The sequence below is a fragment of the Schistocerca americana genome, chromosome 4 (genome assembly GCF_021461395.2).
Source record: "Schistocerca americana isolate TAMUIC-IGC-003095 chromosome 4, iqSchAmer2.1, whole genome shotgun sequence".
Lineage (NCBI taxonomy): Eukaryota > Metazoa > Arthropoda > Insecta > Orthoptera > Acrididae > Schistocerca > Schistocerca americana.
In genome coordinates, this window is record NC_060122.1 from 621,078,195 (window position 1) to 621,103,549 (window position 25,355).

At 40.1% G+C, this 25,355-nt stretch overlaps 1 protein-coding gene across 1 annotated transcript in view; it reads left to right on the top strand.

The window, feature by feature from the left end:
• Positions 1-25,355, top strand: part of LOC124612341 (quinone oxidoreductase-like) — an 81,608-nt gene that overhangs the window by 15,302 nt on the left and 40,951 nt on the right. Inside the window, exons 2-3 of the mRNA XM_047140493.1 lie at positions 1,999-2,165; positions 22,009-22,097. Coding sequence (XP_046996449.1) covers positions 1,999-2,165; positions 22,009-22,097 — 256 coding nt within the window. The remainder of the gene's footprint in view (positions 1-1,998; positions 2,166-22,008; positions 22,098-25,355) is intronic.

Genomic DNA, 25,355 nt, shown 5'->3' on the forward strand with positions numbered 1-25,355 from the left:
TGTGGGAATTAGCATGAAGCTGTGGACAATGAGGGTAATGGACAGGGAATACTATTTTTGTAGTGTGTAAGAAGTTGGGAATTTAGGTTGGATATGAAGCTTGCTCAGATAGCCAAAGTGGTTAATATGTCCACTCATGTAAAGTGTGAAATCTGAGTTTGAGTCCCAGTCTGGCACAAATTTTCATTTGCTGCCACTGAATTCATTTCAATTCCCACTTGTGGCTAATTTGCAATTTCAGTTTTGTCATGTATATATGACATGTGATTAAAAAAATATGGGAATTTTTTAATGATGTGGGTTTTATAATCTGATTTTCAATTTTTTTTATCTTATTGGTGCACATGTTCCTGATATATGTTTGCATTTTCAGCTGTTTTGAATATTTAGTTTATTGTTGAAAGTTGAAGAGGTTACATGTGTTCTCGAGTGCTCGGTGAATTTTTACTTTTGAAAAAAATAGGTCAAAGAATTTGTATAAAATTTTGCTTGAAAAACGGATTAAAGTGCAGCACTGCATTCAAAAAGTTGACTGTGGCTTTTGACAAATCTACAATGAGTGAGGCAAGAAGTTATGAGTCATGTAAATGTTTCAAAGACGGTCGAGAAAGTGGTGAAGATGATGACTGCCCTGGATGTCCTAGCACATCAATTACTGATGACAATGTGGAAGAAGTAAGGAAAATGGTTCTGGAAAATCGCCAGATCACCATCAGAGAGGTTGCTGATGATATTGGCATATCCTTTGGCTCATGCCAAGCAATATTTTTGGATGTTGTGGGGATGAAACATGTAGCAGCAAAGTTTGTTCCAAAATTGATGAATTTTGACCAAAAACATTGTAGAGACATCTCTCAGGAGTTGCTGAGTGATGTTGACGGTGACCAATAACTTCTTAAGAAGGTTATAACAGATGAAAAAACATGGGTATATGGGTACGGCATTGAAACTGAGGCCCAATTGTTCAATGTAAACTGCCTGAAAAACCAAGACAAAAAAAATAAAATAAAATAAAATAAAAATAAAAAAAAAAAAAAAATTCTGCGTGTTTGATCACATGTGAAGATTCCTCTCACTATTTTCTTTGATTACAATGGGCTAGTAAATCATGAGTTTCTGCCTTATGGTCAATAAGAAATACTACCTAGAAGTTATGCACCATCTGCATGAAGCAATCCAAACAACACAACCAGAATTGTGGAAAAACCACTTGTGAAAATTGCATCTCAATAATGCTCCCAGTCACACCTCAACACTTGTTCATGATTTTTTAGCAAAAAAACAAAACCTGTATTTTCGGACATGGCCCCTTGAGATTTCTCTCTGATCCCAAGCCTGAAGAGAACAATGAAAGGATGTTGTTTTACCACCACTGATGAGATAAAAACAGAATTGCTAAAGGAGCTGTACACCATAACAAAAAGTCAGTTCTAGAAGTGCTTCCAAGATTGGAAAAAAGCACTGGCACAAGTGTATTATATCTGAGTGGGATTACTTTAAATGGGACAAACCTGATGTTGATGAATAAATAAAGATTCATTAAAAAAAATTACTGTTACCTTTTGATTATGGCTGTGGGATCAGAAATATGTCTGAAAGAAAAGATACCACACACATAAATATATGTGCTGTGATGACAGTTAATGATCATTCATTTCAGATACATCCTCTGTCTGACCTCCTTTGGGAAATAGCATGAGGCTGCAAGCATTGAGGGTAATGGACAAGAAATACTACATATGTAGTGTGCGACAAGTTGGGAATTTGGTTGTGGCATTAAGCGTGCTTCAAAAATGAAAGTGGTTTAGATGACAACATGCTTAAAGCAGGATATCTGTATTCAAGACCTGGTCTCACACAAATTTTCACTTATCACCACTGAATTTATTTCAAAACCCAACTGTGGCTAGTGTCAGAATTTCAGTTTTGCCAAATATTTACTTTGTTTTTACTGCATATTCTTGTTGCTGATATGTGCTTGACTGTTTCTTATTGCAGAAAGGCCAGAGAGTGTTTGCAGAGTTGCAGGACAGGAATGGTGGCTATGCAGAGTACGTCGCTTGTCCAGAAGATAATGTTTTTCCACTGGCACACAGACTGACCTTTGCACAAGGAGCTGGTCTTTACATTCCATATGTCACAGCCTACAGGGGACTGGTAACAAAGTACATATATTTCAAAATCCTCTTGGTTTATAAGGAAACTGATGCATACGTGGGAAGTGCCTTATAATTTCTTAAAAGTGTCTTATTATTACAATGATGGACTGTCTTGGAGGTGGTTTCAAATGTCTGGGGTTGCTTTTGATCTGCTGGCATAATAATGTTTGCAGTGCATGTTTGTCACCACAAATACACTATAGTTTTAATATTATTGTTATTGTAAAAGATTCTTGGATTTGGGGGGGGGGGGGGGATTGGGAGATGCCATGCAGCACCAATTAAACAGCCTGTAATTCCAAATGCTTTATTGTGGCACCCCACTAGCTCAGGTCAGGAAGTGGCAGTTTGACAGATCACACCATCAGCTGGGTAGGGCCTGTGATGGACTGCTACTGTCAGGAGTGGTCACAACTCTGGGCGGTCTCAGCTAGCTGCGTCTACATATGTTGTGGCATGGAGCCATGCTGCACTGTCCGGAAGTGGCAGCCTGTTGTATAATGGCAGTGACCCACTGCACCCGAGTCAATGGGCAGCGAGCTGCTTCCTCAAACCAGTGCTGGCCTGTTGAGACAGTGGTTCCAGATCTCATGGTCTCAGGGTGACTGGGCTGAAGAAGCAGTTGAGCGGTGGTCCACATACAGCATTCCAGATGGCAGCTGAGTGATAAAGTCCTGTGGTGATAGCGCTGCAATGCTAACCAAACTGTATTTAGTCTCGTAAAATGTCTAGGTATTTACACTCTTTTGAGCAGTGCTTGTTTGGGCTTTTCTGGGGAACAAAATTTGTGACTGGACTGAGGATTTGTATCTAATGAAGATGTACAATGTTATCTTGTACGGAAACACATTGTCAGAAATAGAAATAACTTCAGGCATGTCCCAGGGAAGTGCATTGGACCCCTCGCTGTTCATGTTGTATATTAATTGCCTGCCATACAATATAACTAGTAACCTCTGAAATTTTACAGATAATGCAGTTATCTAAAGTGAGTTACTTTTTAAGAAAAGTTGCATGGATTTTCAATCAGAACTTGATAAGATTTCAAAGTGGTGCAAAGTTTGGCAACTCACTTTAAATGTTCACAAATATAAAATTGTATACTTCATTAAAAACATACTATTCCATGACTAAAATATCAGTAAATCATAATTGGAATCAATCAGCTTTGAATGCTGGGAAAATGAAATGTCTGATTGAAATGTCTGCAAATTAGATCAGTTACAAAATAGTTACACAACACACCCTAGAATATTGCTCACAAGGGAACCTCCCCATCGCACCCCCCTCAGATTTAGTTGTAAGTTGGCACAGCAGATAGGCCTTGTATAACTGAACAATCGAGAAAACAGGAAGAAGTTGTGTGGAACTATGAAAAAAATAGCAAAATATACAAACTGAGTAGTCCATGTGCAAGATAGGCAACATCAAGGAGAACGTGAGGTCACGAGAGTCATGGTCCCGTGGTTAGCGTGAGCAGGTGCGGAATAAGAGATCCTTGGTTCAAGTTTTCCCTCGTGTGAAGAGTTTATTTTTTTTATTTTCAGACAATTATTATCTGTCCGTTGGTCCGATGCGAGGTGACTGCACCGTAGCATGAGGATGCTACACCTAAACAAACATCAAAACACACGACGTCAGTCGACAACAGCGCACGGAAGAGAGAGTATTCTGGCTAACGAGGCTCCCTGGCTGGCAGTTGACTGTTCACTACTTTGGACAGGAGTGCATTAAATACATGAGATGTATTCCGTGGGCAATATGAATCCAGCAAATATAGCTCGCGACTTCAATAACAAGATCAATGAATATTTTCCGAACTGTAAGTTTGCGGTGCGGTCGCAAAACAGACACTAAACTTATTACAGTGAACAGAGACGTCAATGAATGAAAGGACAGATCATAACTTTGCGAAAATAAAGGAAGAAAAATTTTCACACGAGGGAAGACTTGAACCAAGGACCTCTCACTCCGCAGTCGCTCACGCTACCCACGGGACCACGGCTCTCCTACACTCATATTACCCTTGATGTTGCCTATCTTCCACATGGACTACTCAGTTTGTATATTTTCCTTATTTTTTTTCATAGTTCCACACAACTTCTTCCTGTTTTCTCAAATGATTTGTGTTCAGTTTTTCAAGGCCTATCCACTGTGCCGACTTATAACTAAATCTGAGAGGGGTGTGATGGGGAGGTTCCCTTGTCAGGTGTGTAGGACTCACATCAGATATAACTAACACGGTACAACTGAAATGGTAGTTTTATAATCTCTTGGTGCAGGCAATGCATGACATAGACCTCAGTTCAGTGACGTAGGTGTTGGTCGACCACCAGCACTCTGAAGCTGATGTGTTTACTAAAGTACTGACACTTAGACCATTGTAATTTAGCAGGTAGGTTAGTGAAATAATTTTAAATAAAAAACTGGTTAGGTAAACCTCAAGTGATTAATAATTTTGCCAAAACTAAATAATAATTGTTTAAATCCAAAAAATAATATGTTTGCAAATGGTGACCGTACACTGTTCCAGATTTAGATGAAAACAGAGATGAATAATACCTGTAATTGATGTAGTGCAGTAGAGCAATATGTTGTTGTTGTGGTCTTCAGTCCTGAGACTGGTTTGATGCAGCTCTCCAAGCTACTCTACCCTGTGCAAGCTTTTTCATCTCCCAGTACCTACTGCAACCTACATCCTTCTGAATCTGTTTAGTGTATTCATCTCTTGGTCTCCCTCTACGATTTTTACCCTTCCAATACAAATAATCATTTAAAGTATTTCTAACAGCTGACTGTAGATGGTCCTTACCTGGGATGATTAGGTGAGGAACTAGGTAGCTCATGCTGCCTTTATACTGTGTGTAGCTTGTGGAGAATGTACAGCTGTGGTGTATCTGCATATCTATGTTTTATTAAATCATCTGTAACTTTTGATATACAAGCAGGATTTGAAGTGTAGCCTATCATTTGATATTTCATATAAGGCCCAATGGCATTTAATCATTACTATTTTATATTGTCCAGTGCAATATTCATAATTAAAAACAGTTGTAACTCTTAAACACTTGCTATAGAATCATGGTTAAATTTGCAATGACCTCATCTCATTGGTGCAATGTTTTTTGGTGTATTTTGTCAAATTGAGTCATTCTTGAGGTCTGTAATGAGGTTTCTGTGAAAATGCAGTATCCATCTTACATTTTGTTCACTGTAGCTGCCATCGTATTTCTACAAGTGCCTCACTCATGCCTGCATCTATCTGCCATGGAAAATCCCACACCCACCGGCCATTCTCCTTACGTGGAGCCAGCCTTGCCCAGCCACACACTATCAGTTAACCTCCCTTCTGCCAGCTCACACTGTGCAAGTGAACTACTTGTAATGTCACAAGGGGATACTGAATACGTACAAAGATGTACAGCATGAAAGGTCACAGGTTTGTTTACTCCTGGGAGCACTGTAAAGGAGATGCGGAAGGAGACAATCTTAAGGAGTTGCTGAAAACCCTGCATTGACAGATATGTGACACTAGATGCCATTTATCCTTAGAAAGTGTACTTACAGTGTTTCAAGAAGCAGCTTTAAGTGAATAATCTAGAGATATGTTACTGCTTCCTAGATATTGCCCTGCAGGAACTACAAAGATAAGATTACATTAAATGTGCATAAAGGCAATTAAGCAATCATTCTTCCTGTCCTCCATATACAAATGAAATTGAGAGATGCCCTAGTAAGTGGTACAAGGGGAAGTAAGCTTCTGCCATGAGTGGAATGGGAGAGGGGAGAAATCATGCAGGGAAAAGGGGGGAGGGGAGAGGTAAAGGAGTGGACTGTTTGACATTGCTGTCTCCAAAATAATAATTTTAATGTCAGTAGAATAAGGTATTGTGTGGTTTGTAATGTATAGCCCCGCAACTCATGTCAGTGATGGTGACAGAATGTTGAATTACAAAATTAAAAATCCATTTAGATACTTATCTTGATGTAAGTAAACATTGGCCCTGGTCTTTGCAACAAACTGGACATACATATATTTAACTTCAGTTTATTTGATAAATGTGAAATGCAGAAACATACAGTCTCTTTGACAAATCAGTCCCCAAATAATGGGCGCCTGTGGCCTCTTCACATTTGCATCTATATTTTTGTAGCAGAGATAAGTTTTTGTTATTTCAATTTTAATCACAATTAACTTAACTACTTTCCAATAATTTTATAGATTTGTCACATTATTAGTTGTTTAAAGTTTTCTATTGCCTTAAAAAAAAACACTGTTAGAAAATGGTGTTTATACTGCTAAAATTAGATTCTGTGTATATGTCTGAATCAACAATTTTATTTTAGATTTTACTTCACTAATAACTGGCTTCAAAAATAATCCACACATTTTCTTAATTGGATAAAGTATTCTTTTGGGAATGCAGGAGGACGCCATAGGTTATCTTCAATCAGAAAGATTCCCAAAATTAGTAATAAAATGATATGTATTAAATATGAACAAGTACTCAACTTAAATGATGCTTCTCCTTGTAAAATTTCCTGTACAGTTAGACATTTGAATTCATTTCAAGTCCTCTAAAATGTTAAAGTCCTGCCATTGTGTCTCTAAGAGATGCCTACACAGAGTCCAGAGATGGCCTACAGTGTGTATGGAGCTTAAGCTTGGAGACGATGGGCAAACACTGCAGCTTGTAGACTGTACACACCTTGGTGCACTGAAGACAATCATGCTCCGTACCTCAGTGCTCCATTATTTAATGAGGCAATGATCAGTTGCTGCCCACACATGTGATGGCCACAGGTTGGCAGCTGCAGCCCCTGGTGGACCTCAGTATAGTTTGTACTGCCAACCGATACAGCTGCTGCACTACGAATGTTACAAGAGTGGCTTATTGATTGTGGTGTGGTACTCTCTGAAGCCGTGAGTACCATCGCCACATCTCTCCCTCCCCAAATTGATGCACCGTCATTGGAGACCTATGTTGAGGGGGGGAAGAAGCACTGCTGCCGGGCATAGATGAGTGGCAGAACTGTGCCGGACAGCACCCACCAGCCGACACCCCGGCATCTGTCTCGCAAGCATGAGGAAACATTCACCAGGAAATCATTTCGCAGGGTGCATGATCAGAGGAGGTTTTTAGGGGCACCAGGAGGCGAGGCATCCCTGTGGTTCTTGAAGGTACTTGATGACAGAGATGGTGTCAGAACTTCCAGGTCCATGGGGGCCAGGTCGTCTGGTGACAGTGAGTCCACATTCATGTGGGCTGGCAGTGGGGAAGATGGCACCACTGCCAAAGGCTGCTTGAAGGTGGCACCCTGGAGATGTGTTAGGTCAGAGGAGACACCACAAAGCCAGAGGGAGGCCCTGTGGCCCAAAGGCCATGATGGCAGTTGGCCAGAAGCTGTGGAAGAAAGTCTTGAAGCAGAATCACCATAATCATCATAAGAGCGGGGCTTCAGTTGGTTCTGGTGCCAACAACAGATGTGACCAGAAGCTGATGTGATGTTGTAATGTGTCCGACCATGAACAGCAATGACAGTGCCTGTCTCTTAAGCATTTTGCTGATTTTATATGTGGAAGTACACTTTGTCAGACACAGTGAAGTTTGTGTGAAACTGCTGAGGAGGTGGCACAGTTTGGGGATGCAATAAGCTCAAAATAGTACCATGAGGATGGTCATGTAAGAGCTCTACGGGGGGCTTGCTATTAGAAACTAGAGATTGATAAGAACAGGGAAACAAGAGGAGAGCGTTCACTCTGGAATGTTCTTGGTGGAGCTTCATCATCTGTGTCTTAAAAGTTCTTACAAAGTGTTTGATTTCCCCATTGCTTTGTGGTGAAAAAGGTGCCATAGTCAAGTGCTTGATTCCATTGAGGGAACAAAACTGGCAAAATTCTGCAGAAACAAATTGAATTCCATTGTCAGAAACAATCACTTTTGGTAATTGTTCTAAACAGAAAGTAGTCTCCAATGCACGAATGGTGTTCATTGATGTTGTAGCATGCATAGGGATGCAAAATGGAAATCTACTGTAGGCGTTCACTACAATCAGCCATCTCATATTCCAGAATGGTCCACAAAAGTCAATATGAATACATTCCCACAGAACACCAGGATGAGGCCAACTGAAATACTGTTGCAAGGCGCTGCAGAATTCTCAGAATATGTGAGACAGTGTGCAGTGATGGTTCAATCTGCTTATCGAGTTCAAATCAAATACAATGTCAATGAGGGAGCTGTTTGGTTTTGACCGGACCCCAATGTCTGATGTGGAGCTGGTATAAAACAGAAGCTTGACATTCCAGAGGAACTAGGACTTGGGTATGTGTGGTTAGGTGAGTGAACCAGAATAACACCTTGCTGTATTGACAAGCCTGACATTGCGAACAGTAACTGTGAACGACAGGATCTGTGATCTCCGGTCTGTTAGTTGGCTATCCATGTTGATTGAATTGAAAAAGTCATTTTAATAGTGGATCACATGTAGTGGCTGCTGAAGCAATGATTCACACATCGATCGTGAAGGTTTGCAATGTTTGAAGTTCAGATTGATCCGGTTGGCAGCAAGAATTTTCCAATGAATCAAAAACTGTGTCTTCACTCAGTCAGATGTGAAGCATTTGCGTCTTTAGAGGTGGGCCTTTAGACAATATCATAATTACAGTTGGAAAGAATCAATGCCCAATATTGAAGTTTCTGAGCTGTTCAATCCAGAATATTCTTGGATGGATGAAACAAAGAAGTCAATGGCTTGTGGTCAGTGGAGTTTTTTAGGTTAGATGGCTTTGGGCAAGTACAGAAAGGGCAACAGCCTCAACGGGTGCGGGGCAAAGTCAGGACATGCGGGGACCAAGCAGCAATCGGTATTGTAATTGTCAACTGTCGAAGCTGCGTTGGTAAAGTACCGGAACTTCAAGCGCTGATAGAAAGCACCGAAGCTGAAATCGTTATAGGTACAGAAAGCTGGCTTAAGCCAGAGATAAATTCTGCCGAAATTTTTACAAAGGTACAGACGGTGTTTAGAAAGGATAGATTGCATGCAACTGGTGGTGGAGTGTTCATCGCTGTTAGTAGTAGTTTATCCTGTAGTGAAGTAGAAGTGGATAGTTCCTGTGAATTATTATGGGTGGAGGTTACACTAAACAACCGAACTAGGTTAATAATTGGCTCCTTTTACCGACCTCCCGACTCAGCAGCATTAGTGGCAGAACAACTGAGAGAAAATTTGGAATACATTTCACATAAATTTTCTCAGCATGTTATAGTCTTAGGTGGAGATTTCAATTTACCAGATATAGACTGGGACACTCAGATGTTTAGGACGGGTGGTAGGGACAGAGCATCGAGTGACATTATACTGAGTGCACTATCCGAAAATTACCTCGAGCAATTAAACAGAGAACCAACTCGTGGAGATAACATATTGGACCTACTGATAACAAACAGACCCGAACTTTTCGAATCTGTATGTACAGAACAGGGAATCAGTGATCATAAGGCCGTTGCAGCATCCCTGAATATGGAAGTTAATAGGAATATAAAAAAAGGGAGGAAGGTTTATCTGTTTAGCAAGAGTAATAGAAGGCAGATTTCAGACTACCTAACAGATCAAAACGAAAATTTCTGTTCCGACACTGACAATGTTGAGTATTTATGGAAAAAGTACAAGGCAATCGTAAAATGCGTTTTAGACAGGTACGTGCCGAGTAAAACTGTGAGGGACGGGAAAAACCCACCGTGGTACAACAACAATGTTAGGAAACTACTGCGAAAGCAAAGAGAGCTCCACTCCAAGTTTAAACGCAGCCAAAACCTCTCAGACAAACAGAAGCTAAACGATGTCAAAGTTAGCGTAAGGAGGGCTATGCGTGAAGCGTTCATTGAATTCGAAAGTAAAATTCTATGTACCGACTTGACAGAAAATCCTAGGAAGTTCTGGTCGTACGTTAAATCAGTAAGTGGCTCGAAACAGCATATCCAGGCACTACGGGATGATGATGGCATTGAAACAGAGGATGACACGCGTAAAGCTGAAATACTAAACACCTTTTTCCAAAGCTGTTTCACAGAGGAAGACCGCACTGCAGTTCCTTCTCTAAATCCTCGCACAAACGAAAAAATGGCTGACATCGAAATAAGTGTCCAAGGAATAGAAAAGCAACTGGAATCACTCAATAGAGGAAAGTCCACTGGACCTGACGGGATACCAATTCGATTCTACACAGAGTACGCGAAAGAACTTGCCCCCCTTCTAACAGCCGTGTACCGCAAGTCTCTAGAGGAACGGAGGGTTCCAAATGATTGGAAAAGAGCACAGATAGTCCCAGTCTTCAAGAAGGGTCGTCGAGCAGATGCGCAAAACTATAGACCTATATCTCTTACGTCGATCTCTTGTAGAATTTTAGAACATGTTTTTTGCTCGCGTATCATGTCATTTCTGGAAACCCAGAATCTACTATGTAGGAATCAACATGGATTCCGGAAACAGCGATCGTGTGAGACCCAACTCGCCTTATTTGTTCATGAGACCCAGAAAATATTAGATACAGGCTCCCATGTAGATGCTATTTTTCTTGACTTCCGGAAGGCGTTCGATACAGTTCCGCACTGTCGCCTGATAAACAAAGTAAGAGCCTACGGAAAATCAGACCAGCTGTGTGGCTGGATTGAAGAGTTTTTAGCAAACAGAACACAGCATGTTGTTATCAATGGAGAGACGTCTACAGACGTTAAAGTAACCTCTGGCGTGCCACAGGGGAGTGTTATGGGACCATTGCTTTTCACAATATATATAAATAACTTAGTAGATAGTGTCGGAAGTTCCATGCGGCTTTTCGCGGATGATGCTGTAGTATACAGAGAAGTTGCTGCATTAGAAAATTGTAGCGAAATGCAGGAAGATCTGCAGCGGATAGGCACTTGGTGCAGGGAGTGGCAACTGACCCTTAACATAGACAAATGTAATGTATAGCGAATACATAGAAAGAAGGATCCTTTATTGTATGATTATATGATAGCGGAACAAACACTGGTAGCAGTTACTTCTGTAAAATATCTGGGAGTATGCGTACGGAACGATTTGAAGTGGAATGATCATATAAAACTAATTGTTGGTAAGGCGGGTACCAGGTTGAGATTCATTGGGAGAGTGCTTAGAAAATGTAGTCCATCAACAAAGGAGGTGGCTTACAAAACACTCGTTCGACCTATACTTGAGTATTGCTCATCAGTGTGGGATCCGTACCAGGTCGGGTTGACGGAGGAGATAGAGAAGATCCAAAGAAGAGCGGCGCGTTTCGTCACTGGGTTATTTGGTAACCGTGATAGCGTTACGGAGATGTTTAATAAACTCAAGTGGCAGACTCTGCAAGAGAGGCGCTCTGCATCGCGGTGTAGCTTGCTCGCCAGGTTTCGAGAGGGTGCGTTTCTGGATGAGGTATCGAATATATTGCTTCCCCCTACTTATACTTCCCGAGGAGATCACGAATGTAAAATTAGAGAGATTAGAGCGCGCACGGAGGCTTTCAGACAGTCGTTCTTCCCGCGAACCATACGCGACTGGAACAGGAAAGGGAGGTAATGACAGTGGCACGTAAAGTGCCCTCCGCCACACACCGTTGGGTGGCTTGCGGAGTATCAATGTAGATGTAGATGTAGATGTAGATAATCTTCCATAGAGATGCTGGTGAAATTTAGAGACACCAAAGATCATGGACAGAGCCTCCTCCTCTATCTGGCTGTAATAGGTAATTCGGAGGAGCCCATTTATGTGAGAACACTGCCACTATCCCGACATTAGAAGCATCCGTTGCAAGGAGAAGTGGCTTCTCCGGATCAAAAGGCATGAGGCAAGGGTCACCGAGAAGTGCATCCTTAAGTTTTTGAAAAGCTCATTGATGTTTCCTTGCCCACTGAAAAGGAACATGCTTCCACCAAAGACGATGAAGTAGAGTGGCAATTTGAGCCGCATTGGGATGAATTTAATGTAATAAGCAACTTCCCCACAACAGTCTGTAGTTCAGACACATTCTTCAGCATTGGTAGCTGACAAATAATGTCCAAATGCTTTTGAGCTGGGTGTATTCCTGATTTATCGGTCATATGGCCCAAATATTCTAACTCAGGAACATAACATACACATTTGTCATGATTACATTTAGGACCAGCTGAAGCTGAAACAGTAAAAACATTTCTGAGGTTGTTCAAGTGATCCTTGGGCAATACTCCTGAAACCAAAAAGTCATTCATATATGTGGCACAACATGGAACATTACACAGTAGTTGTTCTAAGTACTTTTGAAATAATGCAGGAGCAGAAGAGCTACCAAACAGTAAATGTTGAAAACAAAAGAGGCCAATGTGAGTATTGATCACTATGAACTGTTCGGTTTCTTGATCCAGTGGTATCCAGAGGTAGGCATCCTTTAGATAAAAATTTGAGAAAGATGTGCCAGATTGAAGTTTGGCTATGAGATATTCAGGATGGGGCAGAGGAAAAGTGTCAACTATGTTCTGGGTGTTTACAGTAGACTTGAAATCCACAGAAATTCTAATGTCTCCTGAGTTTTGGTTATTACAATGAGAAGTGATGCCTACTGACGTGCTGTAACAGGCTGCAAAGCACAAATGCTTCGGAAGCAACTTAGTTCTGTTGCAAATTTTTCACAACCGCATGAGTGACAGGGAGCACCCTACAAAACTTTGGACGTACATCTGGGCAGAGAGTAATATGCGCAGCATAATCTTTTGTGCACCCCAGAGAGCCATCAAATAAAATTTGAAATTCATCACACAAGGCATTAACATCAGTAAAAAATATGTGAGAAGCCAGGTGCAGCACACTGATCTGTATTTTCAGCCCAAAGAGATCAAAAGCATCCAAACCAAAGATGTTCTGGCTTGAAGCTGCATTAAGGACACTAAATGGCACTTATCTTGTGGTGTTCTTGTAAGTAGCATTTAAGACACATATTCATAAAATGATAAGGTTAGCACCACCATAAGTTGTTTGACATGTATTTGAAAGAAGCAGTAGACTGCCAAGCCATCTGTAAGTATTTCACTTTAATAATGTAAGAGGTGCACCTGTGTCTAGTTGCAACAGCACATTGTGCTGACCAATCTTCAGAGAAATGAACAACTTATTTGAACTTCTAGTAGCCTTTGATCAATTCTGGACAGGTTTTGCTGTATTAGCAGTAGCAGTGTGAATTGTGTTTCATTCATCTCATGACATACATTCGCAGTCCATTTGGTTTGCGTATAGGAGAAATGTCAAAAATTTATAATACAGTTACAATGATTTCTACATTAATAAACAATAGTACTACAATAAATAATAAGACTATAAGAATATTTTTTGGAATGTGTAACACATTGTACCCAGCTCAAATTTCCAGTTTGTCCTGCATGAATTCATCTGCTGAGTAATAACACTTCAGTGTCAGTAAGTACCTCATATAGCTTTCTTTTAAGTGAACCTGAATTCATCTGCAGCAACTTGTTCCCTTTTAATTTATTACAGATGGGTGTGGAGCATGTGAATGGACAAAATGGTTTCCCTCATATAATTCATGTCTGGTGTACAAAAACATAATAATCTCATATATGTATAAGAATGGCAGAGTTAATATTTTAAGTTTTCTAAATAATGGTTGACATGGTTCTTTGTGGCAGATGCAGGTGCAAATTTACAGTATCTGTGTCGACTTGAAATTTTGGTGGCATTAATAATATTTATATCCAGGCATTCTACTTGCGCCTGCATGCTGAAGGCTTTTGCGAATGTAACTTTTGAGAGCAGATTTGCTGTATATGACCAGGTTTGGCACAGAAAAAACGTACAGCATCTTTATGAGGACAAAGTTTGCTTTAGGACAAAGCATTGTGGGCATGATTTTAATTTGTTTCCAGTAGATGCATGTAATGACTATTTGAGCTTGTGCAAGCATGTTTCTTGTTTACGAGAACACTGTGCTTATGCTGGCTGCAGGGCTGTGGCTGGCCACACTTGCTGTAATCTGTTTGCTGTTGCAGTTTGCCAACAGAAGCAATTGCAGGAAATGGCATGTCAGTGTTTGCTGAATCACAAGTGTTCCATGGTTTGAGAATTTGCACAATATCTGACAGGGTTGGATTCCAGTACTGAAATATTGTAGAATGGATTCTTTCATCAGGCATGTCCTGAGTAATTGTGTCATGGAGCATTTCATCAGCAAATGATTTTCCACATGAATGATCAAATTTGAAACTTCTAGTAAGATCACGTAGCTCAGTACGCTGTTCCTTGTAGGTTTGCTGTGGTCATTTGGTATATCAAAAGAATTTGAATTGAGGGACAGCAACATGAATTTTGCTGTCATAGTAATCTGTCAGAGACGTAATAATCTGCTCAAAAGTGCGCTTGCCAACCCAGCTTAGAAAAAATGATCGATGATACTCACCTTTGACACTGTAGGCCGCAAAGTGCTGCTGTATTTGCTGAATGTAGATTTTCCAGTCTTCTACCTTCTCATCACATCATCACAACTACAAAAAGGTGGCACAGTGATTTTATTGCTTTGTTCCTCTTGTCTAAGCAGCAGTGTTCGAAGAGCAGCCACGAGCTGAATCATCCTTTGTGACTGAGACAAAAATAATTCCGTAAGTTCATGTGGTATCATGGTAAATAATGAATGACATAAATGTGTATGATAAATAAGGAATACTGTTAAATTAAGTTCTGCTGTCTGCCATTCTGATAAAGCAAATTGCCCACATCCACAGTAAATTATTATGTGTAAGCAGTACACTTTTTGTTTTTTCCGCTATCTGCTGGTCACTGTAGAGAAAATGGTATATCATACAGAAATTGCCAACTGTGCCATTTTGTTGGGAATGCAAGAGGGTGGCATAGGTTATCTTCAACTAGAACGATTCTCAAAATTAGTAATAAAATGATATTTATTAAATATGAAGATACTGATAAACTTAAATGATGCTCCTTCTTGTAAAATGTCCAGCACAATTAGACATTTGAAATTATTACAAGTCCTCTAAAATATTGAAGTCCTGTCACTGTGCCTCTGAGTGGTGCCTACATAGAGTCCAGAGTTGGCCTATGATGCGTACGGAGCCTAAGTCTTGGAGACGATGTATGAACACTGCATCTTGTAGACTCGACAGTAATTGGAGACTGTACATGACTCGGCACACTGAAGAGAACCGTGTCCCATAGCTCAAGGCTCTGGTATTTAATAAGGCACCGACCAATCACCATCCGCATGTGTGATGCACATGGACTGGCAGCTGCAGCCACTGACGAACCTCGGTATAGTTCGTACTGCCAACACATATGGCTGCTGCGCTATAAGTGTTACAACTGCGGATTATCTGGTACCTTTGTATTTTTACCTTCTTATATCATTAACTTGTTCTTGAAGAAGAATTTCAAAATAAAACAAACACCTCTTACTTACATCAAAAAATGTTGTCTCATTACCCAACAGCACATTAAAATATGAAATTAACGAAAAGACAAACTTTTGATCATGAAATATCTAGCAATTGTGTACTTCACTATTCGAAGGTGTCAAACAGTTCAATAATGCCTAGCTGAGTCAGTTATTTTCAACTGCTACTGGGATATAGAACAGAGAAAGGGAGAGAATTTGGAAAAGGGATCAAGAGTGAAAAAGGGCGTAGGGGGAAGATCGAGGTCAGGAGGTTTTTGGAAGCAAAGGATGTTTTACATGTACTGCAAGCCCACCCACACTGATTTATACTTGCAGGCATCCAGCTACCAACATCCTCCACAAAAAAATGAGTAACTCTAGAATTGTGGTTCACAGTGCCAATGTAATGTGTGCCTACAGGATGTGCATCTTCATATTTTTGAAGTGCAATGATTGTTCCATAAAATTTTGGGCATGCAGCCGGGTCATATGGCTCACTCTGAAGATGGCTGGATGGTATACAGCCAAAATATCAGAAAACGAAGTGAAACTTAGGCAGCCCGAAATTTTACTGGACAGCCTACAGGATGCCAACGACCCGTATACAAGAAGACGGATGATCACAGTGTCAGATTAAGAGGAGATCTGGAAGGATGTTGAGCACGTCAGAGAAAAAAAATACAAAATATGTATCTCCAAAGTACTGATATGCTGATGTTCCATCCAGTGATCCTAATTGCAATGGTCCTGAAGGAGATAGAAACATTTAAAAAATTTATACTTTTTTTCATTCACACATTTAAAAAAAATCTTACCCCAGACCTTTAAATGTATACGTATTATTGTAGTCAAGTATTGTCTAAACAAAAATAATTTTGGTGGAAAAGAAGAAATTTCTGTAGTAAATATGCATACAGCTTACATATCATGTCTTCAGTGAGCTGCATACTGGAAAAAAAGACAGTAAAAACTGTTACGTTATTCATTTGTGTGTTATGTTGTTTCTTTATACAGGTTTCTTGCTATTGTGTATTTCACTTTGAAAATAGTAGTAAATCCCAACAGACTTATGATAACAAAACTGAAACATTTTCCATCTATCTTACCTTAATTCTTCATTAAAGCCTGCCTTCTTTTAGTAAAAAAGCTCACACAGAACTCGCCACGTAGAAGCACTGTCCACAACTTCAACACCAAAATAGAAATGACTAAAACATAGAATACACTAGACTCAGAAAATGTCAAAACAGCTTTAAATACATTGACATGACACTGTAAATTTACCGCTCTTTGTGGGAGACTTGCCCTATAAGGAAACTGAAAGACATTTGCAAAACTTGTTAATTGGCAAATATATGTATGAAATAGAAGAATTTTAGTAGGTATATCAGAGGGCATAATGTGGAAGTACTTGAAGTTTTTTTTAATTAATTGATGTACGCATTAAATGTATATATACTGTCTGACAAAACAAGTGAAGCACCCAGAAGAGAAGGAGGAAACGAAATGAAACTTCACTGGTCAAGTGGGAATGTGACAATATTTCAGTGATCGAGGGAAATTTACAAAGAACTTAGCGGTTCAAGCCCATTTATCAGTATGACATTGCACTCCTTCTGGCCCAGGTGGATGCAGTGATTCAATTGGGAATGGCATCATAAAGCCATTATGTTATTCCCTGAGGCAAAATGGCTCACAACTTTTGTAACTGGTCCTTAATACTAGGGTGCTTTGAAAAGTTCTCGGAATGGAATAGAAAGAAAGTACTTACATCACTGAAAATTTTTTTATTTTTCGATGTAGTCTCCCTGTAGATTAATGCATTTGGTCCAACAATGTTGCAGTGCTTTGACCTCATCTCGAAAATGAGTTTCCTCCAGGCCTGCAAAATAGTTATCAACACCAGCTATCAATTCTTCGTTTGAAGTGAATACTTCGTCCACCAAGAAAAATTTTCAGTTTTGGGAAGAGATGGAAGTCTGACGGAGCCATATCAGGTGAATAAGGCAGGTGTGGCACCAATTCATACCTTAGTTCGTGTAATTTTGCCGTGGCAATGGCACATGTGTGTGGGCGTGCATTGCCCTGATGGAAGGTGACTTTCTTCCTTGCTAAACCTGGCCTTTTTTCACATATCTTGTGTTGCAATTTGTCCAGGTAGTTAGCATAGTATTCTCCAGTAATTGTTTGCCCAGTAGGGAGATAATCTACAAACAGAATCACCTTCGCATCTCAGAAGACTGATGCCATTACCTGCCACTACCTTTCCTGCCAAAGGAATTGTCTTTGCTTTCTTTGGTGGTGGAGAATCATATGTTTCCACGGCTTTGACTGTTGTTTTGTTTCTGGCATATGGTAGCACACCCAAGTTTCATCTGTGGTCACAAACTGGCGCAAAAAATCTTTTTCGTTTCTCCTAAAATGCGCCAAACATTCTTCTGATGTGTCCATTCTCATGCATGTTTGATCCGGTGTCAAGAGTTCTGGCACCCATCTTTCAGATAATTTTTTCATTTCTAATTCTTCAGTTCAAATGTGTTATAGCCTTTCAGATGACATCTGACAAGCATGAGCAATTTCATGCACTTTCAATCGGCAATCCTCCATGACCATTTTTTTACCGTTGCAATGATTTCTGGAGTAATGACACAGCTTGGTCAACCACTGCGCGGATCGTCACCTAAGCTCTCCCGACCAAATTTAAATTCATTTGTCCACTTGGCAACAGTTGAATATGAAGGAGCAGAGTCCCCCAGTGTATTCTGGAAATTGGCATGAATGTCCTTTGCTTTCATACCTTTCTTCACGAGGTACTTAATCACTGCTCGAATCTTGATTTTTTTCTATCTTCGCAAATCACTGTGCGGGAACAACAACAGAGTCATGTCATCACCACAGCTCTCTTCCAAGAGCACTGACATGGCACATGTTTACAGGCAACAGTCCAATGAACTTCATGTGAACAACGCATTGCCCTAGTGCTGACCTCTTGTGGTGATTCTGAGAACTTTTCAAACCACCCTCGTATCACAGATACAGGCACCGGGATGAAGTTGATGTCCAAACTGGTCACACACATGTTGCATCAGGGACACATCTGGGGATCTTGGTGGCCATGGCAGTGCCTCGTCATCATGCTGACAGTTCTTAGACATATGTACCATCTATGGAAGCATTATCCTATTGAAAAATGGCACCACAATACTGTCATATGAGGGGTGGCATGTGAGGATACAGGAGGACTGTGATGTACTGTTGTGCCACCAGTGTTCCCGTGACCACTACCAGTCGTGAACTGAATTCATACCGATAGCACCAATAGTGGTGCTGATGTGCCTCTCCATAACATTGGAAGAATGGGATCTCTTCCCAGGTCATCGTCATACTCATTGACAATGGTCATCCAGGGTAGTGCAGAACTGCAATTCATTGCTGTACACAACTTTCTGTGTTGTGTTAATGGCTGCCTATGCACAGGGTGGCAGTTCCCTAGTCTGGCTGCTATTAATCTGTGACCCATAACGTGGGCTGACACACAAAGTTGCAGCGGTCCATTATTTGTTCTCATATGGCAGTTGCAGATGTGAAGGGGCTACAATATACTTGGTGCACAAAACAGGCAATTCTCCCTTGTGGTGATCAAGTGCGGTTGAAAAGAAATTGTTGACCACTACGCCTGCCCTCACATTCCTGCACATTGGGCCACTGGCCTCACAAATCTGGATATCACATGATTCGACCAGATAATCAAATTAGTACCCACAACAAGGCCCTTTTCAAAGTTTGTCAGGTGCTGATAATGCTGCCCCACACAAGTACACCGCACCTCCACCTCTTTCACAGTGATCATTCAACATTTGAAGCTGTTCTTGCCCCATATATACCCTGCCTGGCCTGATCACAATGCTAAACACAAACATCACTAATGCAATATGGGGCTGTGAAATGTGAGCTACCTGAAAACCCTTATTCTGCTTTCAGTGCCTCACTGAAGAAAGTTCATAGATTTGCTGTAAAATTAAGGTTACAGAAAACAGTCCAAAAGCGTTCATCACACAACTTTTAATTAATGTGACCATTCCAAAATTTATTGTCACTACAGACAACACAATGACCAATTCCAGTTCTCACATAATAAATTGTTCACTGGCAGGTACTTCCACAATTCCACAAAACAGTATGACAGTGGCAGAAATGGTGCCCTTTTGTATCTGAATTCTGAGAGATAGAAATTCATAGGTTGGTATCAAATTACACGGCTAGTGGATGCAGTTAGTTCCATGATGGTTAATAATAATGCACAGAAATGTAGATAGTTGTCGCCAAGCAGTTAACATAATAAAAGCAGATGGTAAGCTTGAAGTATTGCATTTTCGATATTTAGGCACAAACTCAACTTTTTCCACAGAGCTTTTACTAAGATACAACTGAAGATTTTGGGGTGGGGTTGCGTTATAAAGACTGAGGTATGAACATTTCAGTATTTTGGGAACTACGTAATGGTTTGAAAAACTTAAAGATTAGATTTTAGAATTGGACTGAGCTTTATGTTTGAGTAATAATTTGGTTTACAAAATATGTTGTCTGTTAATAAAATGTAGAAGTTCATGCAAATATTTTGTATTTCCGTTTCAATGAGAGCTGTTTAATGACAAATAAAGAAATTCCAGTGTTCTCTGCTCCAGTACATGGTGATATCATTTGTAAATACACTGCACACAAAAAAGTGTGATATTTTTGAAGCCACATAATCATCTCCCTCTGCAATGCATAAGTTCGAAATTTGGCTCAAAGGTGCCTACAACCTTCCTCCATAATGGTGCAAAAGCATGGTGCCCTGCAACACCACTCTTGGATTCAACAATGGTTCAAACGGCAAGGTGTTGACACTTGAAAAAAGGGCCACAGCTCAGAAGTTCATATGAGGTGTAAGGTGGGTTAATGATGTCACATTGGCAAAAACATCACCAGAATACTGTCCAGTGCCATTATGGAGATGTCACACTACGGAAAGGGCATCACAACCCCCTCTTACCCACATTTCACCCCTTCTTTTGACACCTCTGTGATGGAGGTCAGAAGCATGACACATCCTTTTGACATCACACAGTTTTGTTATGGGTGGCTGAGGAAAACATTTCAGACACGTGACATGAGAAGCACTTAAGGGGTGGCATAAAGGGCATCAGCGAACCCAAGCCTTCCCTTGGGGCATTGATTCCCACACATATCATGGTCGAAAATGGCAGTTCACAGTGTGATGAGCAACAGGAAGACATTCTTGACAACATTCGACACTACTGTCACCCTTTAGGTGATTCAACCCTGCTGTAAGGACATTATTGGGCTGCAACCCCATTGCACATTATCTTACTCCTGTGGAGTGGAGTGTGATGACAACGTTTGCTCTGGTATATAAGATGGAACTACTTGGGACTGTTCAAAACCATTCGATGAAATTTGACTGTGATCTGAAGCAGTGAAGAAGGTTTATGCTTGCTGATCCATCCTGATTGCAACCTCCTGTAGCGTGATCATGGAGCTGTGCAACATTGACATGTGTATAAACAAAAATGCAAAAAGTCCCTCTAAGACTCTTCAGTTTAGCAAAACCTTGGATGCCATATTAAAAATGTACCTGTCAGAGACTTCAGTGCTCATTGAGCTGATTGGTTCCTCACAGCTGCTTTAGCAACTGAGGGTAGGCAACCCCTTCAACACTCCTTAGATGGGGTTCGCCTCCCCTTAGGCACTAGGGCAGTCACAAGGTACCACTCAGCTCACTCGGTGTCAGGCTCTCCGACAACTACTTTTTTAACGAAGGGGTACACCCTGAGGGCTTTCTTCATCAATTGTGAGCAGTGACATGTCTGAAATGTTTTCCCCAGCCACCCCTAAGAAAACTGTGCGATTTCAACGTTAGGTGTCACAGTTCCGAGCTCCATCACAGAGGCATCAAAACAAGGGGTGAAATGTTGGTAAGAGGGGGTGTGACGACCTTCCGTGATGTGACACATCCACAATGGAATTGGGAAAAATTTTGGTGAAATGTGGTGCCAATGTGATAAAATTAACCCACCTTACAACTCTCATGAATGGTCTGAGTTGTGGTCCATTTTTCACACATGTTGACACCTTGCTGTTTGAAGTGTTTCGAAGTCTGAGGGTGATATCGTAGGGAACCATGCTTTTGCACCATTACAGAGGAAGATTGTAGGCACCTTTGAACCAAATTTCAAACTTATGTGTCACAGTTGGAGACAATTACTAGGGTTCGAAAAAGTAATACTATTTTTCTTATCAGCGTGGAATATTGGTGCCGCTTTGCAAGTAGTTGTCCTCTGAAATTTATTATTAATCTTGATCCCATCAAAAAGAAAAAAATACCAAAGAAAAAAATTTTTGCCACAGGTGTAAAGCAAAAGCTGGGCAGCTGTTGTTGGTGCATGGGGCCAGTGGCGCTGTGGGTGTGGCAGCTGTGCAGCTGGCAAAATCTCTCGGTGAGTGGCAGATGCATCTAAGCTGCTAAGCTAAGAGCAATCTTTGTTTCTGGAATTCTGGATGCAGAGTAATACTTTATTGCCCAGTGGTTACAGTTATGTAGTTACTTATTTGAAGACGAGGAAAGATCTTCATGGACTGAGAGGGGGGGAGGTGGACATAAAAGAGAGTTGGTGTTTGGTAGCAGATTTGGAAGAAAAAACAAAAAAGGAAAGAAAAGAAAGGGGGGTTTCACATTGCTACTTTACTATTTTACTTCCTAGCACCACTCACTGACTCTCCTCTTTGAAATGCTTGCCTATCTTTCTAATTCAATCACCCTAAAAGTTCTGTATTGCCTAATAAATACTCTTCCTTTCCAGTAATGGTGACCATTTTTGCATTAAGGTTCTGACATACTTTTATTCTCACATCAGTCACTCAGAAACTGATATGATATTGAAAATGTAAATTTAAAATTCATTAATATTCTTCTTACAGGAAAATAACTTCACATGCTGAAGTTTAGGCAGAATAATTTGGTTACATGGCATCTACCTGAAAGTTGCCTAAAATGAAGTGACACAAGCATGCCAGTTTTTTTCTGCACTCCTTTCCCAGTTCTCTACTGTGAAAAATGCACTTACAAAATGAAGTTTGAGGAGAAGCTCTCATCATAAAAAAACATACACCCACACTCAAATTATTATAAATCACTGTTAAGTGTATGGCAGAGCGTTCTTCCATTTGTTAGAATTATTTCTTTCTGTTCTAATCACCCATGGTGCATGAGAACAATGACTGCTTAAATATTTCTGTGCATTATGTAATTAGTCAAACCTTTTCTTTGTGGTTTCTGTGGGAGTGATACATGATGGGTTGTTACACATTGTAGATATTTTTTAAAATTAACATTTATTCCTGATGTTTTTCATCATAGTTTATGTCTATCTTTAAGTGTCTGCCAATTCAGGTTATTCAGCATTTCACTGATACTCTTCCATGAGTCAAACAAACCTGTGACCGTTTGCGCTGTCCATCTTTGTATATGTTCAGTATCCCCTATTAGTCCTTTTTGGTATGGGTTCCACACATTTAAGCAACATTTCAGTATGTATTGTGTGAATGTTTCGTAATCACTCTCCTTTGTTGTCTAACTGCAATTTCCCAGTATCTAACTAATTGACCAAACTCTGCCACCTGCTGTACCCACTACTGAGGCTATGCGATCATTTCACTTCGTATCCACACAAATTATTATATAAAAGTATTTGTATAAGTTCACTAATTCCAGATATGACTCACGGATATTATAGTCCAGGTATGCTATCGTTTTGCATTTTGGAAAGTGCACAATTTTACATTTCTGAACAATTAAAGAAAGTTGCCAATCTTTGCACCACTTTGAAATTTTATCAAGATCTAACAGGCTATTTGTGCAGTTGTTTTCAGATAGTATTTTATTATGGATAACTGCACATCTGCAATAAGTCTGAAGTTGATATTAATAAATGTCTGTCAGATCATTAATATACAACATGAACTGAAAGAGCCTTAGCACAGCTTTCTGGGCTGTGTGTGAAGTTATTTGTGTATCTAGTAATGACTCTTTCTTGGAGAAAAATGCTGCTACCTCCCGACCAAGAAATCCTTAATCCAGTCACAAATTTCATTTGATATCTTATTTGATCAAACATCCATTAATAAGTGTTGCTGTGGCACTGAATCAAATGGTTTTTGGAAGTCATGAAGTATTGCGTCTACCTGATTACCTCAATCCATGCCTTTCGGAATGTCATGTGATAAAAGTGTGAGTTGGGTTCTACTGACCAATGCTTTTAGAAGCCATAAACACAAGAGAAGTGATGATTAATGAGAATATAAACATACGCAATCTGCCATGTTATTGCCAACAAAATGGATATGATATCACGAGATAAAAATTAAAATAAAATACTATGTCTAATGGAAAGAAAATTTAACTAAAGTCTACAATTCATTCAAAATAGGATACTGTCACTGTCAATATATATAGTAACACATTGAGCATATCAGTACAGGTGCAGAGTTGGGTGTAGTGGAAGTCATAAAGGCTGTTGGGGAAGATCTGAATCATCATCCTGTGATCCTTTGATCAATTATTCAGTGATGGGAATTGTCTTCCTTCACAATTGTCTGTGCTTTGCAACCAATTTCAGCAATTATCTCTGCTCCTTATGTTGCCTACATTGTAGATGTGCCTAAATTTGAGCATGTGTCACTGGTACCTGAAATTACATGCACTGCTGGCCACTCTCAATAGCTTTGCACCACTGGAATTGTGACATCTCACTAAGTCTAGTTTGCTTTCTTTTGTCTCTTCCCTTCAACAAAAATTTTAGAGCCAGTTCCATGGATTTGATATGTTTCCTTTCCTCACTTTTCTTGCATTGTATAACTTTCTTAGAGCCATCTGCAACACTTGATAAAAGTGTTAACCGAAAATATTAGTTATTTTTCTGATACAGGTGGATCTTGTTTTTTCTTCAGTTTCCAAATATTTAATAGTGTAGTCAAGAGACACTGCTTTATCCATTTCTTCTCCAAATACAAAATTACTTTTCCTTGAACATTATTGGGAAAGATTCCCATGCGAACATTATTGGGAAAGATTCCCATGCTTTGTGTCATAATTACAGCCTTCTTTTTCGTCTAGTGACCCTGGATTCTCATCTAATTCCAACACTGACAGAGAGTTTATTTCTAAAAGCTCATTAGATTTAATTGCCAAATCCTCAGTAGTAATTGACTGTGCCACAAAATTACTCCAGCCAGCCTCTTCTTTTCAGTTTCATTCTTTGAGTTTGGTGGGTTTCTCTCTTTTTCTGTTGGGTGTAGTGGAAGTCATAAAGGCTGTTGGGGAAGATTTGAATCATCATCCTGTGATTCTTTGATCAATTATTCAGTGATGGGAATTGTCTTCCTTCACAATTGTCTGTGCTTTGCAACCAATTTCAGCAATTATCTCTGCTCCTTGTGTTGCCTACATTGTAGATGTGCCTAAATTTGAGCATGTGTCACTGTTACCTGAAATTACATGCACTGCTGGCCACTCTCAATAGCTTTGCACCACTGGAATTGTGACATCTCACTAAGTCTAGTTTGCTTTCTTTTGTCTCTTCCCTTCAACAAAAATTTTAGAGCCAGTTCCATGGATTTGATATGTTTCCTTTCCTCACTTTTCTTCTCCAAATACAAAATTACTTTTCCTTGAACATTATTGGGAAAGATTCCCATGC